Source organism: Barbus barbus (assembly GCF_936440315.1).
Source record: "Barbus barbus genome assembly, chromosome: 9".
NCBI lineage: Eukaryota > Metazoa > Chordata > Actinopteri > Cypriniformes > Cyprinidae > Barbus > Barbus barbus.
Window position 1 is genome coordinate 8,745,480 of NC_136737.1, and position 19,558 is coordinate 8,765,037.

General features: G+C 40.3%; 2 protein-coding genes across 2 annotated transcripts in view; both read right to left on the minus strand.

Moving 5' to 3' along the window:
• LOC306874563 (uncharacterized protein) overlaps positions 1-11,013 on the minus strand; it is a gene marked incomplete at both ends in the record, with an annotated part of 37,018 nt that extends 26,005 nt beyond the window's left edge. Inside the window, 5 exons of the mRNA XM_079424706.1 lie at positions 2,025-2,078; positions 6,323-6,628; positions 9,003-9,308; positions 10,077-10,412; positions 10,725-11,013. Coding sequence (XP_079280832.1) covers positions 2,025-2,078; positions 6,323-6,628; positions 9,003-9,308; positions 10,077-10,412; positions 10,725-11,013 — 1,291 coding nt within the window. The remainder of the gene's footprint in view (positions 1-2,024; positions 2,079-6,322; positions 6,629-9,002; positions 9,309-10,076; positions 10,413-10,724) is intronic.
• The window catches only part of LOC306874988 (uncharacterized protein), a 172,322-nt gene that overhangs the window by 101,295 nt on the left and 51,469 nt on the right, over positions 1-19,558 (minus strand). The gene's annotated exons all lie outside the window — the stretch shown is intronic.

Consider the following 19,558-nt stretch of genomic DNA (forward strand, 5'->3'; position numbering starts at 1 on the left):
ACTTTCACTTTTTAATACTTGGTTGCAAATCCTTTGCAGTCAATTACAGCCTGAAGTCTGGAACGCATAGACATCACCAGACGCTGGGTTTCATCCCTGGTGATGCTCTGCCAGGCCTCTACTGCAACCGTCTTCAGTTCCTGCTTGTTCTTGGGGCATTTTCCCTTCAGTTTTGTCTTCAGCAAGTGAAATGCATGCTCAATCGAATTCAGGTCAGGTGAGGGACTTGGCCATTGCATAACAGTCCACTTCTTTCCCTTCAAAAACTCTTTGGTTGCTTTTGCAGTATTCTTTGGGTCATTGTCCATCTGCACTGTGAAGCGCCGTCCAGTGAGTTCTGAAGCATTTGGCTGAATATGAGCAGATAATATTGCCCGAAACACTTCAGAATTCATCCTGCTGCTTTTGTCAGCAGTCACATCATCAATAAATACAAGAGAACCAGTTCCATTGGCAGCCATACATGCCCACACCATGACACTACCACCACCATGCTTCACTGATGAGGTGGTATGCTTAGGATCATGAGCAGTTCCTTTCCTTCTCCATACTCTTCTCTTCTCATCACTCTGGTACAAGATCTTGGTCTCCATAGGATGTTGTTCCAGAACTGTGAAGGCTTTTTTAGATGTCGTTTGGCAAACTCTAATCTGGCCTTCGTGTTTTTGAGGCTCACCAATGGTTTACATCTTGTGGTGAACCCTCTGTATTCACTCTGGTGAAGTCTTCTCTTGATTGTTGACTTTGACACACATACACCTACCTCCTGGAGAGTGTTCTTGATCTGGCCAACTGTTGTGAAGGGTGTTTTCTTCACCAGGGAAATAATTATTTGGTCATCCACCACAGTTGTTTTCCGTGGTCTTCCGGGTCTTTTGGTGTTGCTGAGCTCACCGGTGCGTTCCTTCTTTTTAAGAATGTTCCAAACAGTTGTTTTGGCCACGCCTAATGTTTTTGCTATCTCTCTGATGGGTTTGTTTTGTTTTTTCAGCCTAATGATGGCTTGCTTCACTGATAGTGACAGCTCTTTGGATCTCATCTTGACAGTTGACCGCAACAGATTCCAAATGCAAATAGCACACTTGAAATTAACTCTGGACCTTTTATCTGCTCATTGTAATTGGGATAATGAGGGAATAACACACACCTGGCCATGGAACAGCTGAGAAGCCAATGGTCCCATTACTTTTGGTCCCTTAACAAGTGGGAGGCACATATGCAAACTGTTGTAATTCCTACACCGTTCATCTGATTTGGATGTAAATACCCTCAAATTAAAACTGACAGTCTGCAGTTAAAGGAACCGTGACCTTTTCTACGTAATTGCGTATTATGTGACGTCACGAACGCGCATCACAGAACAGAGCAAGGCGAGCATTTGTGCTTATAAAACTTAAAACTTTTTTATTTATTTTTGAAATGGCCGATCGTTTCGCTAGATAACACCCTTATTCATCGTCTGGTATCGTTTAAAGCCCTTTGAAGCTGCACTGAAACTGTCATTTGGACCTTGAACCGTTTGGGTCCCAATGAAGTCCATTATATGGAGAAATGTTTTCATCATGTTTTCAGCTGTTTCATCAAAAACCTTAATTTCTTTTCGACTGAAGAAAGAAAGACATGGACATCTTGGATGACATGGGGGTGAGTAAATTATCAGCAAAAGTTTTTTTAAAAGTGAACTAATCCTTTAAAGCACATCTTGTTCATTTAATTTGAAATCCACTGTGGTGGTGTATAGAGCCAAAAATTTTAGAATTGTGTCGATGTCCCAATATTTATGGACCTGACTGTATGAAATCTGAAATGTAAAAGTTTACTTGGGTCATTTAGACTTCTACATCTCTGATGTTTGTAGCATTAAAAGATTCAGCAGAAGGTAATTTCTCTCAGGACAGTCACTCTTTAATTCACTTACAGTCATTTGTTTGAAATCTGAATAAACCGCTTGAAGTCAAATCACACTTCAGATCATGCTACTGTTGTAAAGTTAAAGATATTCAATGCAAACAGCAGATTCTCACCATTCTTCTCCTTCATCTCTGATTTCTGCCTCGACTCATTTGTGACAGCAGTACCTAGAAGCACAAAGACATCCATTAGATCAAGTGTGCATGAGAACAACAGAGTTCAAAATGACTACAGAAACATATTTCAGATGCTGTTTTATCAGTTCAAAACAAAGACAGTTTGCTGTTTTTCCGAAAAGAATCAAATATACATTTTTGTGTAATTTGCAGAGTGCTTACATAAATAAAAGCTAAATAAAATACTCACCGAGGTGAGACAGCAACTTTGGTCATTTTTAATCTTTAATAATAGATTTAAAAATAAAAGGAAATGATCTACAGAACAAACTCTGAATGGAGTTTGAACATGAAGCAGTTTGATCTGAATTACCTGCAGAAACATCTGAATCTATGAGGAAGAATGTGATCATTATAACATTGACTGGAGTGACTCACCTCTGATAGTAACAAAGTATGTCCAGCTTGTGTTCCCTTCACTGCTGCGGATCTTTAGTTTATAACATCCATCATGTTCAGCTGTAGAGTTCTTGATGATCAGATCTCCAGTCTTCTTGTCCAGCTTCAGTCTGCCTCTGAATCTCTCATCAGGAACATATGTCTTTTTGGTCCCTCCTTTTATTTCAGCTATGAGAGAGTTTTCAACTCCAAACCTCCACTGTATCTCATCATCTGTCTGTATTTCTGTAAAACCAGTCTTTAGAGTGACAGAATCTCCCGCAGCCACTGACACACACTTCGCTTCATGTCACAGCAGCACATAGAAAGAGAGAAATGAGCAGATAAGTCAGTAAAATGACTACAGAAACATCATTCAGATGCAGTTTTATCAGTTCAAAACAAAGACAGTTTGCTGTTTTTCCGAAAAGAATCAAATATACATTTTTGTGTAATTTGCAGAACCACATTTTTAGAGTTAAACTCCGCACACGCTGAAGAGCTGCGGGACCTCGGTCTGCTCCGAAGGCCTTCTCCATCACCGACCCCCACTACTGCATCTCGCCCACAGCGGAGGCGCTACAAGCGGCGTGAGAGGAAGCAGAAGAGGGGTAAGCGCGGAGGTATCCGAGCTAGGCTAGTGGCCAACCCACACAAGCCAGCTATCCCCACCATCGTACTGCGAACGTACGCTCTTTGGACAATAAACTGGACTACATCCGACTACTCCGCTCTACTCAGAGGACTGTAAGAGACTGTTGTGTTTTTGTGTTTACGGAAACATGGTTTAACAACAGCGTACCGCACTGCGCCATACAGCTCGACCAGCTAACATGCTATCGAGCTGACAGAGCTCTCGTCGAGGGAGGTAAGATCCGCGGCGGCGGGCTTTGTATTTACATCAATGATGCATGGTGTCGCGACGCTGTTGTGGTCTGCAAACACTGCTCACCCCTGGTGGAGTTTATGATTATTAAGTGCCGGCCGTTCTATCTACCGAGGGAATATACAGCCATACTGCTCGTTGCTGTATACATCCCCCCCCCCAGCTCCAGCAACAACAACAGGAGTGAGGCACTAAATGATCTGTACCAGCACACCAGTGAGCAGCAGACAGCCCACCCAGATGCCTTTCTTATCTTGGCTGGGGATTCAATCACGCAGACTTAAAGAGTGTGTTCCCAAAAATTCACCAACACATAAGACTTTCCAACAAGGGGAAAAAACACTCTGGACTTTGTTTACACCACCCAGAGAGGAGCTTACAAGGCCCTCCCCCTCCCCCACCTCGGACCCTCAGACCACATCAATGTCATGCTAATGCCTGCATACAGACCGCTCGTTAAAGTCACCAAACCAGTTCACAAACAGATTCAAGTGTGGCCGGAAGGGTCGTCAGAGGCACTTCAAGACTGCTTTGACACCACTGACTGGAATATGTTTAAACAGGCTGCCACATACAACAATACTACAGACCTCCAAGAGTACTCAGAGACTGTTACTGCCTACATCTCCAAGTGCATTGATGATGTAATGGTCACAAAGTCCATCACTGTCCGGGCCAACCAGAAGCCGTGGATGACAGGGGAGGTCTACAGACTTCTGAAGGCTCGGAACGCTGCCTTTAGAGCTGGAGATGAGGAGGGCCTGAAGACAGCTAGGGCCAACCTATCCCGCGGCATCAAAGAGGCCAAGAGACAGTACTCCAGGAGGATAGCCCATCGTTTCAGCGACAGCAGAGACACGCGGAGCCTGTGGCAGGGGATACAGACCATTACGGATTACAAGCCCCCACCACAGACCTGTGACAACACCATCCCCCTGCTGAACGAGCTGAATGCCTTTGCTCGCTTTGAGGCACAAAACAGCACCACTGCACAGAAGACTCCACCTCTTCCCGGTGACCAGGTGATGACGCTGTCCCCAGACAGTGTGAGGAGATCCCTCAGCAGGATCAATGCACGCAAAGCTCCGGGTCCTGACAACACTCCTGGGCGTGTACTGAGAGACTGTGCAGTGGAACTCACTGAGGTCTTCACAGACATCTTCAACATCTCACTAAATCAGGCTGTTGTCCCCACATGCTTCAAAGCTACCACCATCATTCCAGTCCCTAAGAAGTCATCTCCATCCTGCTTCAATGACTACCGTCCAATAGCACTCACTCCCATCCTCATGAAGTGCTTTGAACGGCTAGTCTTGCACCACATCAAGTCTGTCCTCCCCCCCTCCCTGGACCCCTTCCAGTTTGCATATAGCTCCAACCGCTCGACCGATGATGCCATCACCACTGCCCTCCACCCAGCCCTCACACATCTGGAGAAAAAAGACTCATATGTCAGGATGCTGTTCATAGACTTCAGTTCAGCATTCAACACAATCATCCCTCAACAGCTCACTCACAAACTGGCCCAGCTGGGGCTCAATACCTCTCTGTGCAACTGGCTGTTGGACTTCCTGACCGGGAGACCTCAAGCAGTACGGGTCGGCAGTAACACATCCAGCACCATCACACTGAATGAGCAGCACCAAGTTCCTGGGTGTGCACATCACTGAGGACCTCTCCTGGACTAACAACACTGTAGCACTGGCCAAGAAAGCACAGCAGCGTCTCTACTTCCTCCGCAAACTCAGAAGAGCCAGAGCCCCGGCCCCCATCATGTGCACCTTTTACAGAGGCACCATCGAGAGCATCCTAACTAGCTGCATCACTGTGTGGTATGCGCTTGCAACGCATCCTGCCGCAAGTCACTTCAACGCATAGTGAGAGCAGCTGAGAAGATCGTTGGTGTCTCTCTCCCCTCCCTCCAGGACATTTACAACACCCGTCTCACCCGCAGAGCCCTCCGCATTGCAGGCGATCCCACCCACCCGACACACAGCTTCTTCAGTCTGCTGCCATCAGGGAGGAGACTGCGGAGTCTCCAGGCGAGGACCAGCAGACTGAAGGACAGCTTCATACATCAGGCTGTCAGGAAGCTGAACTCCCTCCCGTCCTTGCCCCCCCCTCCCCTCTTTCACCCCCATTTAACACAGCAACTCACTAGGAACTCTGACTCTGTGACACCCCCCCCCCCACCCCCCCACCCCCCCACCGACCAACAAACTGTGACCGGCACCTGTCACTTGTGCAGCATTGGCTGATCATCACTACCTATCCAACATTGACTGCAAATTACCTCTTCGGATAGTCTGGCAAAAAGCTATCCGAACTTGTCACTTTAACAGACTGATAAGCTCTTCTTGCACTACACTCATAACAAAACAAAACAAACAAATCTGCACAGATCTCTCTTTTTTTATTTTCTACAATGTCCTTAGACTGATAAGGTCTTTTGCACTACAAATATATCTACACAGTGTTGTTTTTATTTAACTGGTTTTGCACTCTATCTGCCATGCGCCTTATGCCACTTATCGATCTAATTCTTATTTTTTTCTACAATATCCTCATTTGTATAGTTGTATGTACATATGTTTAAACTGTATTTATCTGTATCTGAACGTGTTTAATGTTAACTGTATGCACCAAGGGTCTGAGAGTAATGCAATTTCAATTCTCTGTATGTATGTGCTGTACGTGTGGAAGAATTGACAATAAAGCTGACTTGACTTGACTTGACTTGACTTGAGAGTGCTGATATAAATAAAAGCTAAACGAAATACTCACTGAGGTGAGACAGCAACTTTAGTCATTTTTAATCTTTAATTTAACTTTACTTTAAGAATGTAATGATCTACAGAACAAACTCTGAATGGAGTTTGAACATTAAGCAGTTTGATCTGAATTACCTGCAGAAACATCTGAATCTATGAGGAAGAACGTGATCATTATAACATTGACTGGACCGACTCACCTGTGATAATAACAGTGTATGTCCTGCTTGTTTCCCCTTTACTGCTGCGGATCTTCAGTTTATAATCTCCTGCATGTTCAGCTATAGATTTATTGATGGTCAGATCTCCAGTCATCTTGTCCAGCTCCAGTCTGCCTCTGAATCTCCCATCAGGAACATCATATGTCTCTACGGTCCCTCCTTTGATTTCAGCTATGAGGGAGTTTTCATCTCCAAACATCCACTGTATCTCTTCATCTGTCTGTATTTCAGTAAAACCAGTCTTTAGAGTGACAGAATCTCCCGCAGTCACTGTCTCATACTTCACTTTAAGTCACAGCAGCACATAGAAAGAGAGAAATCAGGAGATAAGTCAGTAAAATGACTACAGAAACATCATTCAGATGCAGTGTTATCAGTTCAAAACAAAGACAGTTTGCTGTTTTTCCGAAAATAATCAAATATACATTTTTGTGTAATTTGCAGAGTGCTGATATAAATAAAAGCTAAACGAAATACTCACTGAGGTGAGACAGCAACTTTAGTCATTTTTAATCTTTAATTTAACTTTACTTTTTTAAGAATGTAATGATCTACAGAACAAACTCTGAATGGAGTTTGAACATGAAGCAGTTTGATCTGAATTACCTGCAGAAACATCTGAATCTATGAGGAAGAATGTGATCATTATAACATTGACTGGACTGACTCACCTCTGATAGTAACAATGTATAACCTGCTTGTGTTCCCTTTACTGCTGCAGATCTTCAGTTTATAACGTCCTGCATGTTCAGCTGTAGAGTTCTTGATGATCAGATCTCCAGTCGTCTTGTCCAGCTTCAGTCTGTCTCTGAATCTCTCATCAGGAACATCATATGTCTTTCCGGTCCCTCCTTTGATTTCAGCTATGAGAGAGTCTTTATCTCTAAACCACTGTATCTTATCATCTGTCTGTATTTCAGTAAAACCAGTCTTTAGAGTGACAGAATCTCCCCCAGTCACTCTCATATACTTTACTTTAAGTCACAGCAGCACATAGAAAGAGAGAAATCAGGAGATAAGTCAGTAAAATGACTACAGAAATATCATTCAGATGCTGTTTTATCAGTTAAAAAAAAGACAGTTTGCTGTTTTTCCGAAAAGAATCAAATATACATTTTTGTGTAATTTGCAGAGTGCTGATATAAATAAAAGCTAAACGAAATACTGAGGTGAGACAGCAACTTTAGTCATTTTTAATCTTTAATTTAACTTTAATTTAAGAATGTAATGATCTACAGAACACACTCTGAATGGAGTTTGAATATTAAGCGGTTTGATCTGAATTACCTGCAGAAACATCTGAATCTATGAGGAAGAATGTGATCATTATAACATTGACTGGAGCGACTCACCTGTGATAATAACAGTGTATGTCCTGCTTGTGTTCCCTTTACTGCTGCAGATCTTCAGTTTATAACGTCCTGCATGTTCAGCTGTAGAGTTCTTGATGATCAGATCTCCAGTCCTATTGTCCAGCTTCAGTCTGCCTCTGAATCTCCCATCAGGAACATCATATGTCTCTACGGTCCCTCCTTTGATTTCAGCTATGAGAGAGTTTTCATCTCCAAACATCCACTGTATCTTATCATCTGTCTGTATTCCAGTAAAATCAGTCTTTAGAGTGACAGAATCTCCCCCAGTCACTCTCACACACGTCGCTTCATGTCACAGCGGCACATAGAAAGAGAGAAATGAGGAGATAAGTCAGTATAATTTCATTCAGGATGTTTGTGTGTGTGTGTGTTATACATATACATGCAGTAGCGGTTCTGGCTTATTTGGTGCTCTAGGCAAAATTAGACACATCACCCCCAAAAGGTATAAAGATGCAACATTAAATACACTGATACACTTTTATTGTAGAACTATAAAAGCACTTAACTCAAATAACTATTAAATAATAAAAATACCTAGAAAACTGGCTGACTAAAATGGAAGTTCCTGTCATGAAATTTATATATTTACTATACAACAACGGATCTTTAATTTCTTAACAATTTAAAAGTACACAATGTTATTTCATTGGTCAGTTGAGAAAGTCTGATGGTTGACAGCTTCTAGCAGCAATAAAACCACAACAGAGCACACACAGATTCACGAGAGCACAGGATAATGTTTGAGCACACACAATATCAGAGCGAGAGTAGAGCCAATTAATAACAGAGCACACTGTATATCTGAGAGAACTGTGCTCACACATCACCTGCATGTGCTCTCATGTTAATGTGCTTTCAACATTTAAATAATTTCATGAATCAACTATAAAGAAGTGAAAGAAGAGATGTTTGAAAGCTGAGGCGGTGTCTCGTGCCACCCCTATATTGCCTATGCCAGGATCTGCCACTGTACTAATTATGTAACATTAATAACTATAATATTTTATAACAAAATGATACATGTTTTAATACACATTCAATCTTTATAAATGCTGGTAAATTATTTATACTTAATTGGTACATTCATTTCCTGCTCAGCATTTAATCATAATTTTGAACAAATTGGATAAATTGAGGAAAATACTAAATGAATGTCAAATTACAGATACACATTATAATGTGTACCTTTGCCTTTAAAATCCAGTTCAGTGTAAAACTGTTCATTCAGTGCATCATCACTTGTACACTGCATTAAAAAATAAACTGAAATCACAATTACTTACAGCGTATTAAAACCCTGAATTTCTTGAACAAGATCTCTCTGCTGCTGCTGATGATCTGTAGTTTATAGAGTCCAATGTGTTCAGCTCTGATGTCTGTGATGGTCAGTGATCCAGTCGTCTTGTCCAGCTTCAGTCTGTCTTTGAATCTCATATTAGCATCATCATATATCTCTACGGTCCCTTCTTTGATTTGAGCTATGATCTTCTCTTGAGCTCCAAACATCCACAGGATCTGATCATCTCTCTGTATTTCAGTATAAGGTTTTAGAGTGACAGAATCTCCCTCATTCAGTAATTTCTCCTCCACTTTATATGTCACAGCAGCACAGAAACAGAGAAAAGCAAAGACAAATCTGTCTTTAGATCAAGTGTGTGCATGTGAACATCAGAGTTTGAAATTACTACATCATGATCATTCAGATGCTGTTTTATCAGTTTGAAATGAAGACAGTTTGCTGTTTTCTTAAACAGAAACTTTACGTCTGCTTCAGATTTGATAACTCAAAGACAAAACTTTAAATCCAAGTGAACTTTATACAGAGTACTGATATAAATAAAAGCTTAATCAATCAATCAATCAATCAAATTGTATTTATATAGCGCCATACAACAACCTAAAAGGTGCCCAGGGCGCTTTCCAGAATAAAAACAAGAAACACAGTAGACAGCAATAAATAAAAGCACAAATATACATAAAAACAACAATCGAGTCAGTGGCTACATATCAAAAGCTTGTCTGAAAAGATGTGTCTTCAACTGCGATTTAAAAACACACAACTCAGTAATGCTTCGAAGCTGTCCCGGAAGTGCGTTCCACAGCTTAAGGAAGTACTTTTTGGGAGAGCAACAGATCAGTGTTTATTTCACAATGTATTCAACGGGAGATTTTAAAACTGAATGAAATAATCTACAGAGCAATCTCTGAATGAGGTTGATCTGTAGATTATGTAGTCTTTGAATCTCTTAAATAAACATGAAGCAGTTTGAGCAGAATTACCTGCAGAAGAACAGAATTATGGTAATGAATGCCAATGAAGACCTGTGATTGTTATTATACTGACTTCAGCTACTCACCTTTGACAGTGACACTAAATGTCTGTGTTGAAAGCCCACTGCTGGATCTGATCTCTAGATAATAGTGTCCAGAGTGTTTGGTTCTGGCGTTTTTGATGGTCAGAGATCCAGTCGTCTTGTCCAGCTCCGGTCTGTCTCTGAATCTCTCATCAGCATCAGCATCATCATCATCATCATCATCATATTTAAAGATCTCTCCAGTCTCTCCTTTGATTTCAGCTATGCCAGTCCACAGCTCTTCATCTATAAATAGCCACTGTATCGAATCATATTTGTTTACTTCAGTATCAGGTTTTAGAGTGACATCATCTCCCTCCGTCACTTCTATCTCCTTTGCTTCATGTGTGAGAACAGTGCACAGAAAGATAGAAATACACAGATGTCATTAGATCAAGTATATGTGTATGTGAACATCAGAGTTTGAAATTTCTACACACAGATCATGCAGATGCTGTTTTATTAGTGATGATCTTTACACTGCTGTGTGAAAAGTTTCAGCTGAAAATTAAATTGGGTAAAAACATTAAATGCAGCTCTCACTGACATTATCCTCTAAACATTGAGCAGTTTGAGCTGAATTCACTTCAGAAAAAAAATGAATGACTGAGGAAGAATGTGATCCTTATTAAATTCACTGGAGTGACTCACCATCGGCATAAATGAAGAATCTTTTGTTTAAGGTTTCTGTGCCTCTTCTGATCTTCAGAGTGTAGACTCCAGCGTGTTTAGCCATGAACTCTCTGATGGTCAGTGATCCTGTCTCCTCGTCCAACTCCAGTCTGTCTCTGAATCTCTCATCAGTTCCTTCATATTTAGTCACCTCTGTGGTCTTGATTTCAGCCAGGACAATCTGCTCTTCATCATCAAACAGCCACTGGATCTCATCATCTCTCTGTATTTCAGTCTCAGGTTTTAGAGTCACAGGATCTCCCCTCATCACTGATATCTTCCTCTCTTCATGTGTGAGAACAGTGCACAGAAAGACAGAAACACACAGACACCATTAGATTAAGTATGTGTGCATGGTGGGAAGTCGTGGCCTAATGGTTAGAGATTTGGACTCGTAATCCAAAGGTTGCGTGTTCGAGTCTCGGGCCGGCAGGGATTGTAGGTGGGGGGAGTGAATGTCCAGCGCTCTCTCCACCCTCAATACCACGACTGAGGTGCCCTTGAGCAAGGCACCGAACCCCCAACTGTTCCCCGGGCACTTAAGCAATAGGGATGCCCACTGCTCTGTGTGTGTGTGTGTGTAGCACAAATTCCGAGTATGGGTCACCATACTTGGCCGTATGTCATTTCACTTCACATTTACAAGATTAAGACTGGGGCATTGTGCACTGAATTATGGGCTGACAAAGGTTGGCAAGCATCCAGACAGCAGATGTTTACAGAGAATTAGAAACCGGGAAGCATGTAGTAATGGATTGTGAAATTCTTCGTGCTGCAAGAAACAGCATGTTTTCTGATCTGTTGGAAGCTGGAGAATCTTTATCTTTAGCATAAATGGCTGCCCACTGCTCCGGGTGTGTGTTCACGGTGTGTGTGTGTTCACTGCTGTGTGTGTGCACTTTGGATGGGATAAATGCAGAGCACGAATTCCGAGTATGGGTCACCATACCTGGCCGTATGTCACTTCACTTCACTTTTTCACTTTCACTTTCATGTGAACATTAGAGTTTGAAATTTCATTTGTAATTTCATTTTGGGGGCTTTTGTCTCTTTGTCACAGTAGGTGGTTATATGAGTAGTGATTACCGGCGGCATATGACAATATGATTAATGGCTTTGACCTTTGTGACCTCATAATAATATTAATAATTTCCATATGTGACCTTTGATCTCATAACGAGTTTCAGATGCGGAAATCGGTCGAGCGTGAAACTCATCCGGGGATGAGCCATGTTGTCCGGTTGGAGGAAAAACATAAATGAGTTGTCAAGTAATGTTTTTGAAGATTTTATGTAGCAAAGCTTCCTGATAGGAACATCTGTGTGGCGCGCCCCTCCCCATCTGTGGAGCGCGCGTTGTGTCCGGTTGCGTTCCAAGGCGCGCTCTCTCTCTCTTTCTCTCTCTTTCCCTCTTTGTCTCTGTGGGATCCGTGAGAAAAACAATAATGTTTTTCATTAAGAGATCGGTTTTAAGGCACACACCCAGCGCTCGCGCACATTCTGTTGATTATATAAAAATAATTTAAATAAAATAGGCTATCAATAAAAGGGGATAAAAAATGTTTAGCTTAACGAACAAAATGGTTCAGAGAAAAACAGAAAATACACCTATTCACAGTGGGTCTCAAATGAAATGATTACAAAAAAAAAAAGGTTGTTTTTAAACTTTAATTCTCTCTCTCTCTCTCTCTCTCTCTCTCAGTCACACACGTACGCATGCACGCACACACGCACACACACACACATGTTGGTTTTAATGTTTTCTGGGGACGTTCCATATATAGTCGTAATGATTTTGTACTGTACGCCTACCAAAATTCTGCATAAACCCCTTTTTTAAATAAAATATTGTTTGCAAGCTATCTTAATTACGAGAACTCAGGAAATTTCATCATAAACCCATTTACGTTGTTATATCAGAGTATTACCCACATCGTTATTTAAATTTGTGTACTGATAAATCATATAAACACACATACATAAACATTCATGCTGCTCACATATTACTGTAGAGCAGTATAATCAGACTTTAGCCATTAATATGCTTTTTAAGCTGTTGCAGCACTGGTACTACTATATAAAATTAATTACTAAAATAGGTATATTGTATGTGACAAACATATGTAACAGGTCATATACTCTATAGGGTTTATAGTAAACAGTATACTGTATACAGTCTGTGAAGGGAGGTGCCATCTAGAGGAGTTTATTCACACTGGCTGTCGAGGTTCACCAAACCGCTTCACAGCGCTGTCCTCTACAGCTTCACCATGGCTTTCAGTGGCCAAATGTTTATTATAAGATTTCTGTTGTGACTTTATTTTCAAAATTAGGAACTGTTTTTATCTGAAACCGTTAAGCAAAATGCAAAATAAAATATATGGCATGTTTAAAATCTCTTGCTTGTGCTTATGGAGTCTGAGTGGTAAGTATATTTATGACTTAATTTCTGTATATGTTATCTTTTGTCCACATATAAACCCATTCTGTTATCCATTACGTTTTATTAGACTATGGACAAATATCTTTGTTCACAATATTTGTTATAGGCCTATTGTCATCTCATCGAATGGCATCAAATGGTTAAATTTTCTGCATTTTATTGACCTGTACATTGAAATAAATGAAGTAAAGAATTATTTTACATTGACAATTTGTAAATTGTTTAAAATTGACAAAAACTCTAGTAAATCTGGTAAATCTCCTAATTCTGAGTAATTATGTCTGTTTGTTGATCAGGTGTGTTTGGTGATGAAGTGAAGTCAGTGTCAGTGACAGAGGGAGATTCTGTCAGTCTAAACACTGATCTTACTGAAATACAGAAAGATGATGAGATAACGTGGAAATTTGAAAACATTCGGATAGCTAAAATCTACGGTAAGGACAATGAGAACAAGTTTTATGATGGTAGTGCTGATGGGAGATTCAGAGACAGACTGAAGCTGGACAATCAGACTGGATCTCTGATCATCACAAACACCAGAACCACAGACTCTGGACTTTATAAAGTCACCAGAAAAAGCTCAGAGAAGCCACTCAACACATTCGATCTTACTGTCTATGGTGAGTAGGGAATTACCCTCTTCAATTCTATGCGTGTTTATGCAAGAAAATAAGTATTTTAATCATTTTAAATCTGTAACAACATTGCTGACTCCTTGTCTTACGAAGGCTAATTACATAAGCTAGCATTTGTGCACCCATCTCTTTTTGTTTGGATTTAGCTACATGCTCAGCAGTTACAGTTGTCTGCTTGTTAAACAAGTATACTATTCTTTCAATATCAGATTTTCAAATCATCATTCATTCATTCATTCATTCATCTATTTCTGATCAGTCCTAGTTCCTCATCTACGTCAACCCCATTATCTATATTCTCTCGTGATTTCCAGCTAATCTGCCTATTCCTGACATCATTACAATCTCTTCATCATCATCATCATCATCATATTGTTCACTGTTGTGTTCAGTGGTGAATGTGAGTCATGTGACTCTCTCCTGGTACAAAGGAAACAGTTTATTGTCCAGCATCAGTGTGTCTGATCTCAGCATCAGTCTCTCTCTACCTCTGGAGGTGGAATATCAGGATAAAAACACCTACAGCTGTGTGCTCAACAATCCCACCCAGCAAGCAATAGTCGTGATTTCAACGTCTGGTTTAACTATAGACCCGATGTAGTCCGGCTATTTGTAACCCACTTCTAGACCAAATAATCTTGAATTTAGTTACATGTCATTTTTTGACAAAATACTTGTGAGATGTATGATATTTCATCATGTAAGCAAAGTCAGCAGCGTTTACGAGGTGTTTGGTTTCATTTCTTTGACATGTTCTTTATGTAGCCCATGCGTAGCCTCGGTTTAGCTCGTAGTCAGAGCGGCTATTTGTAGTCCACTGATAGTCCACCGATAGTCAAAACTGTTTCACTGTAATTTTTGTTCAGGCAGCGCTTGAAATGGTTGATATCCCATCATTTTCGCACTGCCAATAATATAAACAAAGATAACCATGTCTTTTCATGACATGGTCTAGCCACGTTTTAGCTCTAAATTGCACGGGCTATGTGTAGTCTTCTTTTAGTCTAATTTTAACAGTTTGGCTACAGCCCTATACCAGACCAGTGATGAGCATAGAGAAAATAGCCTTAAAATTGTTTAAATGTAATATTTGCCCAAGCAAATATTGTTATCAAATGCATGTGTAAGACTGAAACATTTACATAGCATCATTTTATATTTCATTTAATTATTCTACAGCATTATTAGCATTATATGTATATGCCAAAATAATTCAAATGTTTCGGATGTTACTTACTTGCATTTGATCATATGATGTCATGCATCCCCACAAGCTGTTAAATGCAACCCCAGCAAGCAGTAGTTTTAATTTCACTGAAATATATTTCCCCTGATATAGTCCGGCTATATGTAACCCACTTCCAGCCCAAAGAACCCTGAACTTGGTTGCATGTCATTTTTTGGCAAAATAACTGGTCGGATGTACGATATTCGACCCTAGCAAACTGAGCAGCGTTTACAAGGTTTTATGGTTTATTTTTATATTTTTTATGTTATATAAGTAGCCTTCACTTAGCCTTGATTTAGCTCGACGTTATAGCGGTTATTTGTAGCCCACTTATAGTCAAAGATGATTAATTGTAGTTTTTGGCCAGGCAGCTGACATATGGTATCCCGTCATGTTTGCAATTTAATTATATTTAAAACAGTTTACTGTCATTTCATAAAATAGTCTTATCTGTAGGCATTATTTAGCTCCGAAAAAAAGACATGTAACTTTTAGTCCACCCGACGACATATCGAGGCAATAATCGTAACAGCATTGTTTAAAAAAATTTCTGCCATACAACATAAACATTTTGCGATTTGACGGTCTTTAATTTTAAGTGAAATAAACATGCAATTACAATTCTCAACCGTTAGATGGCAATTAGCCCTATTCAGACATGAGCAATGTCAACGCGACATTTAAAAACACTTGCCAGATCTCGCGATAGACATACCGCCATTTTAGTTTACCTGCCGCGATAGAGCATTGACAGGGCAACCAAGAAGAAAGGAACAGCGAGAAAAACGTTAAGAGTTTTACTTTGGACTTGTAAGTATCTGTGTTGTCTTACTGATATCACCTTAAATATTTTTTATCGTTAGAGGCCGTGCCACGTGGTTACATGAAAGGCAAGGGAGGTGATTTGCTTTGAAAGCATTTTTGTTATGCTTTATGAAGGTCTCTTTACATCATTTTAAGTGTAAAAGAACTGTAGCAGGGTTTTTCCTACATTGAATTTTTTTTGGCGTCCGCCAAAGCTTTGTTTGAGCAGTTATTGTATATTGTGACTGAAGCAGGCTTCTGCGCTTTTTGCGAGCGTTCGCACTGGCGCGACCAGCATGTTGTCGAGAAACATCAGACGAAACAAAAGTGTAACGAAACCGCATGCTCGTTCGGGCACATAGACTGCCGCGTCCTATGTGCTTCAGGAGCTTTGTGTCTGCAGCAGTAAAAGATCTTATACTAACTTCCATCGTTTTGGCATCCAGTCTATTTTTGGCTGTGCTGCACGCGCTGAATTAAACTGACAGCGCATTGTTTGCAGTAAAATTGACTATGGATGGAAATGTACTAATTACACCAATTACATGCATGTAATTAAAGTCTACTGTTTTACAGTCAACACACGTTTTTTGGCTAACGTTAGATATAAAAGGAAAAGTGCAGTTTTATATAAATAAGGCAATACTAGAGCACTCGTGGAGGTAGGAAAACAGTAAAATTTACTTAATTAGTTTAAATGTGAATGTCAATTAATGAGATTATGATTTGCTTTTATCACAGTATTTCTTTTTTGCCATATGTCTGTTCTAGACACATTTTTCTACAAATTTAACTTTTTGCTTTTAAAAGTACATTTATGTTTCCCAACTCAAGCTTAGTGCTCTACGGTTGTTGTTTTTCAGTTCATTCACGTACTTATGTATTTATTTAGTCATTTCTTTAGTATCTTCCAATTATTTAAGTTAGACTGGAGTGAGATGAAACTGTGAGTGAGATCTTGTAACAAGGTTCTACAGTGCTAATAAAAAGATGAGTTAAATGTTCATCTGCAGGCTGTGATATTTGTAAATACATAAATTGTGATGCCTTTGACATTTCTTTGGTATCTGTTATGTTTTGTAAAATAATTTGTAATTCTCTTTCTGTACTGACAGTTTTTTTTTTTTTTTTTTTTTTAATGAATAGGATAAGCGAGAATATTTAAAATGTATTGCTAATATTGGGCTTATGGATCACGTGGGTACTAGGGTACTCTTTTACTGTGTGGATGACCATGCCAGTCAGCCACCACCGAAGACCAATTTTGACCCAGGGGAAAATTGGGAATTATACAGATAAAAGTAGATTTCCAAATCAACTATTGCATTGTAATGCACTGTGGTGGCTGGATTATTTTTTTTCTTCTGGGTAAGTGAAAAAAAAAGTCAAAATTAAGGGGAAAAATGTAATTTTACAATCATTACAATGTTAATTACAATTAAAGCGCATATTTGAATACAAAAATTTATGATAATAGGCAGACATGTCATATGGGATAACAGTTACACATACTCAGTTATAATGTTACTTTTATTATCATATTTAACAGTTATGGATCCCAAATACCTACGAGAATGGCGTCGGCTGAGAAGCAGAGTTGATGCTCTTGCTGCATCAAATAGCAGTTTTGTTGACTACCCAGATTTGGATGTACAGTCACAAGGAGATGTGTTTGGGGAGGGTCCATCCACGCAAGATGTGTCTGGGCAGGGTGCAGCCAGGCAAGAGGATGTTTCTGGAGAGGGTTCATCCATTCAAGAGGATTTGTTTGAGGAGGGTCTTTCTTCAGAAGTAGGTGCTGAAGAGGGGCGAACAACTTGGGATTGTTCGGTTGCTCAGGATGCAGACTATGGATACAAGGAAACTGTTGATTCCAGTGAATCTGATACAGAGCTTGAATCTTCAGATTCAGATGATACACCATCCTTACGCAAAGATTTGGCTGAATGGGCAACGACTACAGGTCAAACACATACTGCACTAAATACGCTGCTTGGAATCTTACGGACACATGGACATATACTTCCAAAAGATAGTAGAACACTGCTAGCAACCCCAACAGGTTTTGAAATTACGAATGTATGTGGTGGCCAGTACACATACTATGGTTTGGAGCCAGGAATTCAACATTACCTTTCCTTAAAACCCTCATTCACAGACAGTATAGACCTTATCATCAATATAGGTGGTCTGCCAATATTCAAGTCCAGTAAAACACACTTTTGGCCTATTCTTGCCAAATTTGACGACTCTGAGCCATTTCTGGTTGCTCTTTATTATGGCAATAACAAGCCTGACCCTGTGCAAGACTATCTTTGTGATTTAATAGCAGAATTGCAGGTGCTTATGCAAAAAGGTGTCCAACACAAGACCACAGTGCACAAAGTTACACTGCGTGCATTTGTATGTGATGCTCCAGCAAGAGCATTTCTGAAGTGCATCAAAAGCCATAATGCCTTGCATGGATGTGAGCGTTGTCTGTCAGTTGCCACGTCAGTTGAGAGAAGGGTTGTCCACTTAAATAAAGTGCCTTGTGAGAAAATCACTAATGACAAATTTAGTCAGTTGCAGTATCCAAACCATCAGAAGGAACCTACACCTCTAGCCCAACTAGGAATCAATTGTGTCACACAGTTTCCCCTTGACCACATGCACCTAATTTTTCTTGGAGCTGTGAAAAGACTACTTACCTTTTTGTTGCGAGGCCCAGTAATTTGCAGGTTGCAAAAAGGACAGAGTGGACAAATAAGCCAGAAATTGCTACAGCTGAAAGGTTTGATGCCAGCTGAGTTTGCCAGGCAACCAAGATCTCTGACTGAACTTGATCGCTGGAAAGCAACCGAATTACGGCAGTTTCTGCTGTATACGGGACCACTTGTGTTGCAGGATGTTTTGTCTCAGGCCCATTATTATCACTTCCTGTCTTTAACAATTGGAATGTCTATTCTCTTGGATGAAAATGATGCCAGAAGAGGACACTACCTGGGCTATGGCCAAAGTCTACTGGAACATTTTGTGGATACCAGTTCTGAACTCTATGGTGAAACTTTCCCAACATATAACATCCACTCCATCAAACACATTGCTGATGATGTTTTAAACTTTCAGTGCTCCTTGAATGAGTTGTCGTGCTTTCCATTTGAGAACCACCTGCAGTCCATTAAAAAACTGGTGAGAAATAGCAGAAATCCAGTCGCTCAGGTCACGAAAAGATTAGCAGAAAAGGCAAACACCCAGGAACACACAAAGCTAAGGAGGCGCAAAATGTACTTCATATCAACCAAGGCACCAAATAACTGCTTCATGTTACAGACAGAACAGTTTGTGTTTGTGAGGGAAAAGTGGCAAAATGGAATGTTGGTTGTGGATATAATCGATCCAAACTTCACAAGGCCACTGTTTGATCTACCTTGTGAGTCAAAGCTGTTTAACATCGTGTATGTGGTGGACAGTGACCTCAGAAGATCAAAGAGGAAGCTGTTGGGGACAAAGGATTTGCATAAGAAGGCTGTGTGTTTACCACATGCAGAGGGAGTTGCCATATTCCCTCTTCTCCATGTGTTTAAGGGTTAACTGAAGGTTGGCCAGTTCACATTAATGGGTGGGAATACTGCCGGCATCATTTTATATGTCAACGCTTGTATGAGCGATGTATCTACCTTAAAAAAAAAAATAAAAATCTAATGTCATTCTTGTACTTGATT